Raw genomic sequence first — 8,490 nt, 5'->3', positions numbered from 1 at the left:
AGCTGTGCTGGGCGCCCACAGGACACTCAGAAGTTGCTGAAGAGTTCATTTTTCTTGCTCCAGTCCATCTGTGGAGCCCGCCTGTTGCCGCGTTTCTGGTGAGCCCGCTCTTTGGCCACGGCCAGGGAGATGTTGAAGTCCAGGATGGGGTCGGAGGAGGAAGAGGTAGATGAGGGTGCCGTGGAGTCCTGTTTCCTGGGGCTGTCTTGGGAATTCAGCTGCAAAGAGGAGGCAGTGGTAGAGAGCCGGGAGTCAGTGCCTGGCGGGGAGTCCTGGTCCTCAGCCTCCGCAAGGTGGCTGGCTCCCTTGGGGCAGTGCCCAGGGAAGCCAGGTCACAAGAACAGAACGTGGCATAGCATGTGACCTCCAAGGCAGGCTAGCGTGCCAGGAACGAGTGTGGCCTGGGAATGGGTTTCCCGTAACTCAGTGCCACCCTCTGCCCGCCCGGCCAGCCAGCCTACCTCCTCACTGGTATCACTGGAGGTGGATCTTGCCAGGGCTGATCTGGGGCTCTCAGAGGCGACCTCAGGCAGCGCTTCCTGGCTGTTCTCCTGAAACGGAGAGGGGTGGGGGTTAGCAAGGGATGGGGTGGGGGAGTCCTGAATAAGAAAGGAGCCCCCAGGGGAGAAGCTCCACTTAAGCCTTTAACATCCACCCGGAAGCCCCAGTGCCTGTGTCTGAGCCTGGCGGGTTCCCTTGGGGACTGACAGTTTTACATTCCTCTAAGGATCAGAGGGCAGCCTGGTTCCACCACCCAGGTGGGAGGGACCATCGTGGGATTAGCTGAACTGCTCACACAGAACCCCCTCCCCAGCCCTCCCAAAGTAGCCTTCAGGGTTGACTAGCCTTTGAGGCCAGTGACCATGGAGGGGCTTCGTGGAGTGTGGGGATACAGAGAGCCTCCGCTTGGCACAGGGAACCCATGTGATACTCCCTGAATTCCTGAGCCTACCTGTTTACTTGGACTCGACCCTAGGAATCTTGAAACTTTCCCCCAAAGCAACCAAGAAGGGCTTTGAAGGAATAAGGCAAATGAGAGAGTTCTAGGTCCACAGATGGGGTGACAGAAAGTTCAGGTGGCCTCTGGGAGGAGCCCTTGGGGAGGGGAGACCTCTTTAGTAGACCCCGCAGAGCTCGAGCTCCGTGGTCTGACTCTGAGTCAGCTGTCTCAGAGTGAAGGTCTTGGCCAAGGCTTCGACTTGGTGCTCAGCCTCTGCCTGGGTCCCTCTGTGGCCTCAGCTGGCACCAGGCCCCACCATCTCTTCCCCAGCCTCCACTGCCTTCTCTTCCTCTTCTGCCCAGGGAGGAGGGGTGGAGGGGCTTTGTTCTTCCAACCCAGACTGGAAGCAGCAGGGCCCAGGCAGCGTGCGTCCAGACACTGAAGCTCTGTTCTTGGGGGGAAGAATGGCCTCTTCTGTACGGTGGGGAGTTGGAGGCGGGGTTTGTCACCAGGATGGCGGGCTGCAGAGGGGCCCGGCCAGGCCAATCTCTCCCAACTGCCTTGGCGCAAGGCAGGGGTTTGAGGGGTGCACTGGCAGTTCTAGAGCTTGGAGCTCAGAGGGGAGCAGCTTGGAAACGGGGGTTTCAGCCTGAGCCAGATAGCTGTCCCTATCCCAACCATGCCACCTTCCACCCTTCTGCAGCCCCACTTGAGAGCCAGAGAAGCGTTAGAGGGCCTGCCTTTACCTTCCGGATCTCCCCATTGGTAAAGGGCTCGGGCAAGGGACCTACGGGAAGGAAAAAACAGCAGAGGTGAGTCCAGAAGCTCTGGGGAATGCGGACGGAGTGGTGCCCGGAGAGGAGGGAGAGCTTCGGGGTTTAGGCCATAATTAGACCTTGTTCTCTATGTCAGTGTTTAAGTATCTTGACTGCAACCCTGTAAAATTGTGGGTCTGACTTTCTGGTGACCCAGCATACACACGTGTGTAACCAAAGTTTCATGAAGCAATGTTTCCCCTTAATACCTCGTCAATGCTCTCCCATGTTTTCGAGTCAAAGAAGAACACTAGTCTCTGCTAAGTTGATCTTATGAACCACTGATGGGTAATGAGCTGTTTGGAAAAACCACTGTCTTCGATGGGGATGAAATTCCAGGCTGGCTGCCTAAGACCTGGGAATCTTGTTAGAAATGCGGATTCCCAGGCCTTGGCACCAGGGCCTGATTCAGTGGGTCTGGAGTGGGCCTAGGAATCACAGTTTTTCAGATGGCTCCTAGGTGGTGATGCTGTCACCAGAATTGGAACCCCACCCCAGATTATCAGCCAGGCTGCCCTGGCTGAAAGAGAAAATAATCCCAACTGGTGCCTGCCACCGTGAGGGTGAGGGGATGAGGGGGGCTCAGGGCAGTGTCCTGAGTGGGCCCCTGCCCCGCCATGGGAAAACTGGTGGTGGCAGGAGGGGGTCAGGAGACACTGTCCTGGGGTCCCGGTTCCACTTATGGGGACTGGTCAGCCTGAATGGGTTTCTTCTGAACTCTTTAACACCAATGCGTATCTGTTCTTGCCGGGCTGGACGGCAGGCACGCCTGACTCTCACCATTTCCTCCCTGTTGCTACCCAGCCTTCCCGCAGTGGCCAGGCGGGGGATTGCTGGGACACGGGGACACTCACTCTCCCACTCCCCCCACGCTGGCCCCGTCCCCACGAGGGCCAGGCTGTCTCATGTGGTCAGGGGACAGCTGCTGGGAGGAGGAGGGCAGCCTGGAGACCCCAGGAGGACACCTGCCCCCGGGCCTCTCCCAGGGTGGTTTCTCTGGCTCGTGGCTGCGCTCCCGGTGGTTCTCAGGGCCCATTCCACCCAGCCAGAGAGATAAAAGGAAGGAATGTCTGAGGGCTGATTTCTTAGGGGAAGGTGGGGGGAAGGATTCTGGGGAAGGCAGGGGGAGGTACTGGAGGAGCAGCGTGGAATCCAGATTCCAGCTGGCTTCCCATACCACGCTGCCAAGAACAAGGCTGGGGCTTCTGGGGGCCTCAGTTTCCCCCTCACTGACGAAAGGAACTATCCGGGTTATCTGGTTTATGTGAACTTGGGACACAGGGTAAGGCAGTGCCCTCCCGCCCATGCCTAGAGTCTGCTAGGGACTTCCACCTGACCCATCCCTGCTTCTAGGACCCACTGGCCCCTCCACCTGGGGATCGAGGTCTGTGGCAGGACCTTTGAGTGGACCACCCCCCTACAAATAAAATCCTGATACCCTAAGAGAGGCCCCACCCACTGCAAAGTCCAAAGAGGTCCCATCTACCCTCCCCCTCCCCCGGGGGCCATTTTCCTAGGGAGAAAGTCCAGACCAGGGAGTGAGGGTTGCTTAACTCCTCACTGCCCTTGGGCGGCAGTGTTGCCGGCTTGGGCTTGGGCAGGGGGAGGTGCCGGGCTTGGCAGTGTAATATGGGGAGTGGGGGAGGGCAGGGGCCCAGGGACCAAGGAGGGACCCACTGCTCTCTAGAGCCAGTGAGCCTGGGTTTCCAAGACAACCTGAGAGAAAGGAGGGGAGGCACTGGGCCCCTGTCACTGGACTCTGATCTGACCAAGTGGAGCTGGAGTTAACCCTTCCCTTGCGTCAGCACTGCCTGGAGAACCTCCTGGGGGCTGGGGGCTGAGGCCTCCCCCTGGTGCTGCTGCTTTGGCCTGGGAATGAGTGCCTCTGTCCCTCGTGCCAGCCTAATCCTGTCATATGCCATCCTCAGAAAGCTACCGCCATCTCCGCTTCCTCTCCTGACACCAGAGTCCTCTTTCTCAACCTACACCTCTGGCCCCCCACCCCACCGAAGGACAGGGAGGAGCCTGAGGCAGGAAGCTGCCCACCCCTCCCCTGGGACACAGTAAAATCTAGAACACTGGCCCACATCCTTGATTCGGGGACCCCCGGCTGCTCCACCCAGCTCACCATTCAGGTGCTCCTGAGACGGGACCACTTTGCATTTCTTGAAGAACTCATCGGTTTCCTTGTCTACCACCAGCAGCTTGGTCTCGTCCCCACCAGCCTTGATGGCAGATACCACATCCGCGTGCTGCTTGCCCTCCATACAGACCCCGTTCACCTGTGGGGTGGGTTACCGGCACAGTTTTGGAGGGATAGGTGGAGGGAGGCACAAATGGTCCTCTTCGTCCTCGGCCAGGTGGCAGTCTAGGGACACTGGGCACCTCCCTGCCCCCGCCTCTGTTGCCTGTGGAGTCTTCAAAATAAACCAAGTGGTCCTCCCACTTGACAGTCAAATGAGGAGGCAGGACACATGAGAAAAGCCAAAGAAAATATGGAGGAAAGACTAAACAAACACAGCTGGGGCAGGAAAGATCAGGGAGGCCTGGGCTGGGCCCTCGCATTTCTATGTACTTGCATTCGACTTCCCGCTCTGGGCGGCGGTTTGCTCACGTGTAAAATGAGAAGTCTTGGGAGAGCTGATCTTCCAGCTCTAAGGTTCTAAGACTGAGATTCTGGGGCCTGCCCAAGGCACAAGGTTCACGTTTCCTTTCCTCCTGAGCACTGCACAAGTGTCTGACTGCACCTGCCAGTACGGAGGTCTCCAGCAGCGGGGAGCTCTGCAGGTGGTCCCATACAGCCACTGGGATGGGTGGGTGAATCCTGGGCTGCTGGCTGTCTCGTGGTGAAGAACCCAGAGGAGGTGAGGGCAGGAAAGAAGTCTGTCCATCACCCGCCACCATCCATCCATCCACCCACCCACCCACCGACCCATCCATCCATCCGTCTTCTCTCTCCCTCCCCTCCTGCCTACCCACTCACCATTCTTCCTTCCTCTCTGCCTCCCTCCCTCCACCTACCTGGCATCTATGGGCTATCTGGACCCCATGGGCTAACCAAGGAGCAGACAGGGTGATGGCTCCCCCAGGAATTGCCTATCTGTGGGGACGCAGTCAGGAAGGGCCTGGGAAGAGGGTAAGAAGCACTACCTCCACGATGCGGTCCTGAGCCCGGAGCCCCGAGGCCTCGGCAGGTGAGTCTGGGTCCACAGCCCGGATGAACTGGCCTGGCTTGGACTTGTCGCTGTGCAAGTTGAAGCCGTAGCCATTGGCACCCTTCTTCATGGTGCAGAGCCGAGGCCGAAGCTCATGCTGTGGGGATAAAGGAGGGTCTGTGACCATTCTCCATCATCTGAGGTCCCGCTCTCCCTGCCCTGTGCCTGACCCACCAACCCTCCCTCAAAGAAACACTTGGGAATAAGGCAAGTTTGCTGAGCTCCCACACGACAATTCGAGAGAATGCCGGGCTGGGCCCCAGAAGACCTGTGCAGAGATCTGGCATTGCAGCAAACAGCTCAGGTGCCTGTCCAAGCCAGCTGTCGCTTCTGGTAAAAGGGAGGTGGGACCACATTAGCTCAAGTCTCTCCCCTTGTGGCATTCTAAGGTTAATAGTGTTACTTTGATTGCTACTTTCTCCCTCCCCTCTAAAAGTTCAGCCTGGCTAGGTGAGTGGGGGTCCTGGCCCTTTTCTTTTGTACCCAGTTCTCTGCAGCCGGGGAAGCAAGACGTGTTTACTGAAAGCTGGTCAGCATGTTTACAGTAAAGTCTTTCCCCATCCAAAAGGAAGCAGGTGGCCAGATGACCACAGACTGGGGAGAAGCACAGCCAGGGGTCCTGGACAGGACACGGACCCCCATCAGTAGAACCAAGGCTGAGGGCAAAAGGCAGCACCAGAACTCCAAAGAACCTGTTGATCCCCAAGGAGACTGAACGGGGAAGGGGCCATGAAAAGCAGGGCTGGGCTGAAGGGAGCCTGACGTGGCTGCGGCCCGGAGCGGGGACCTACTGAAAGGGCTCAGGCAGGTTTCTCTCAAGCACTCAGACACTGCTGAAAATGGTTTTCACCATCCTTGGTTCAACTTAAGCAGCTTAGCTCAGAAGCTGCAGCCCTAGGGATGCATTTACATGATGGAGGGAATCCGGGTGTGCACAGGCCAAGCAACTGAAACCTTGGCCAGAAGAGCCTGAACCCAAGACCCCGCTTGGGGGTCCCTCTCCCCAGCCTCCCAGGCCTGGCTGGGCAGGGCTGCAGCCGCCAGTCTGCTAGCTTTGGGTGATCACAGCCCCCCAGGCCACCGGGCAATGAGCAATGGCAGGAGTCAAGGCCCTGGCCCAGGGGCCAGCTTCCCCACTTTAGTGGCTATGTGACCTGGGGCAAGTTATTTCCTTTTTAGCGCCTTAGGTTCCTCGTTTATAGACCATTCTTCGTGCCACCTGCCTCCTAAGGTCCCAGAGTTGCTGTGAGGCCAAATGAGATCATTAGCATAGGTGGAAACACTTTAACTCCAAAAATCCCTGTGCACACGTAGACTTTCTCGGTGTTGGGAACACTAATGAATAGTCCCCTGAAGCTGAGAAGGGAGATTTTGGGGGTGAGGGTGGGGGCCAGGCTGCTCTGAAACACCAGTCCCCAGCTGGGAGTAGAGCTGGCAAGGGAGGGCAGGGAAGGAGAGGAGGGCTTACAGGCCTCGTGCCCGAACTTGCCAGCCCCGGGAGGCAGCTGCCATCTGGGGCTCCCCACCCCTCCACGCTCAGGGGGTGGCTGAAGGGTGACTTTGCCTCCCTTCAACTGCCCAGGCAGGTCTTTCCCTGTGCTTCAGGATGTTGGTGGGGGCTGTGGAGAGGAAGTCAGGAAGGAGGGCTGATGGTTGGGCCCTAATCTGGGCCAGAGGCCCCGGGCCCTTCCCTAGTTTCTCCTCCAACAGACTCCGCTCAACCCAGAACAATAGCAAAGACAAAGATGTGAGCATAAAAAAGTGCGTGTGGAGGAGCACAGAGACACCCTCTCCCCATAGGCCATGAAGCATCCCCTTCTCCCAAACTCCTCTGGCTCCTCACTGCAGGGCACCGCCCCAGGAGGCCCCTGCCACCACCTGCCTCATTCATCTCCCCCTCCCCCCAGCCCCCAGGGGATCTTCTTCCGGAGTTAGTGAGGCTCTTCTCCCCTCCAGCTAATCCCTCCACAAAGCTGACAGCACAGCCCTCCCCCAGGCCGGGCAGAGGTGAGCAGGAACAGGTCTGACCAGTGCCACCGGGCAGGCTCGGCTCGGCTTTCCACAGCCTGGCTGAGCTCACAATCACCCTGAGAAAGTGGGGAGGAGAAGCAAGGTTGGGGGGGGGTGTGTTGGGAGAGGGCAGCGCTGACATCGCTGCTCCTCCCCACCTTCCCTCAATTCCTAAGAGCCTTGCCATAGCAACCTGGCTGGGGCTGGTCACCCCCATTTGCAAGATGGGGAAACTGAGACTACTCCAGGTGTTAAGCCCACTGCCTGATGTCATACAGCTTTACATGGAGGAGCCAGAGCTCCAATCAGGTCGCTGACTTGGACCCTGAGTTCCTTCCACCACTTGTGGGCTGGTCCTGAAGGGACCCAAGTCCAGACTGGGAGGAGGCCCCGCTGGAGCCGGGGCCTCTGCTGGAGTCAGTCATAAACATGGGTTGCCCTCCCGGCCGGCCGCAGTCTTCGCTGGGAGGCAGCTGGTCGCTGATGAAACCACAGCCTGCCTTCCTTCCGGGTGCTCAACGTCTTAAGGCTACTTGAGGCCAGGGCGCCAGCCTGAGCTGGAGGAGCCTAGTGGCTCCGGGAGCGTTCCCGGCCGGCAGCGCGATCAATTGGCCTGGGTCTCTGCTAGAGGCTTCCCTTACTGATCTCTGCATATCTGTCTGGTGATCCGTCATTAAAGTCGGAGGACCTGCTTTGAACCTCACTCCCCTTCTGCCAGTACCAAGCTATGAGGATTAGAGGAGATGGGGCTCAGCTATCCCATTGCTCCCTTTCCCCTGCACCGGGCCCTGCCCCACCGCCCTCTGGGGGCAGCTGAGCAGGGAGATAAGAAGCCCCAGGGGGTTTTCTGAAGTCTTCAGACACCTCCAAGGGCCCCGACTGGCTCCCTCCTTCCCAAGTCCCTGGAGAGGCTCCCTCCCTTCCCACAGGAGGGGTGGGGGCTTCGACTCCTCCAGGGAGACCAGCCTGTTTCTGTCCACCCCTCCCCCAGCTGTCTCCAGGAGGCGTCACTGCCAGCTGCTGAGTCAGCCCATCAAGGGAGCCCATCCTAGCCAGGGTGGAGGCTGGTGCCGGCAGGAGTCCGTCCTGGGGGGCAGCCTCCCTGGGGATCTGGGAGGGCTGGTCTAGCACCCCAAAGAGAAGATGGGGAGGGGGACAGGTACCTGGCCAGAGCCTGGCCACCACTGCTCCTGGGCTTGCACCCCCAGACCTGAAGTAGGACCCGGGTTCTGCCTGTGGGCAAAAGGGGGTAGATGGAAAGTCCAGGCCATCCTGGTCCTGCTCTGTGGGGCCTCCAGGAGGGGACCACAGTGTCAGCTCCAGAGGCGTCAAGAGCTGGAGGTGGGGGGGGGGCAGCTTCAAGGGGAACATGGCCTCAAGAGTGTTCGGGGTACTGGGGGAGGGGGACTCCCAGTAACGATGACAGCTCAGAAGCAGAAATCAAAATCTGCTCAGTGAGGAACCTGGTGGAGATCAGGAAGCAAGGGGAAGGAACAAGGGGCAAGGGTAG

At 58.9% G+C, this 8,490-nt stretch overlaps 1 protein-coding gene across 1 annotated transcript in view; it reads right to left on the bottom strand.

Moving 5' to 3' along the window:
* Positions 1-6: 6 nt before the first annotated feature.
* NHERF1 (NHERF family PDZ scaffold protein 1) overlaps positions 7-8,490 on the bottom strand; it is a 27,472-nt gene continuing 18,988 nt past the window's right edge. Inside the window, exons 3-7 of the mRNA XM_077754198.1 lie at positions 4,906-5,067; positions 3,884-4,037; positions 1,687-1,727; positions 462-551; positions 7-218 (exon numbers count right to left, since the gene is read on the bottom strand). Of these exons, the coding sequence (XP_077610324.1) occupies positions 27-218; positions 462-551; positions 1,687-1,727; positions 3,884-4,037; positions 4,906-5,067 (639 nt within the window). The 3' untranslated portion in view covers positions 7-26. The remainder of the gene's footprint in view (positions 219-461; positions 552-1,686; positions 1,728-3,883; positions 4,038-4,905; positions 5,068-8,490) is intronic.

Source organism: Crocuta crocuta, unplaced genomic scaffold (assembly GCF_008692635.1).
Source record: "Crocuta crocuta isolate KB4526 unplaced genomic scaffold, BGI_CrCroc_1.0 scaffold50, whole genome shotgun sequence".
In the NCBI taxonomy this organism is placed as follows: Eukaryota; Metazoa; Chordata; class Mammalia; order Carnivora; family Hyaenidae; genus Crocuta; species Crocuta crocuta.
This window is presented reverse-complemented; position numbering and strand designations above follow the sequence as displayed.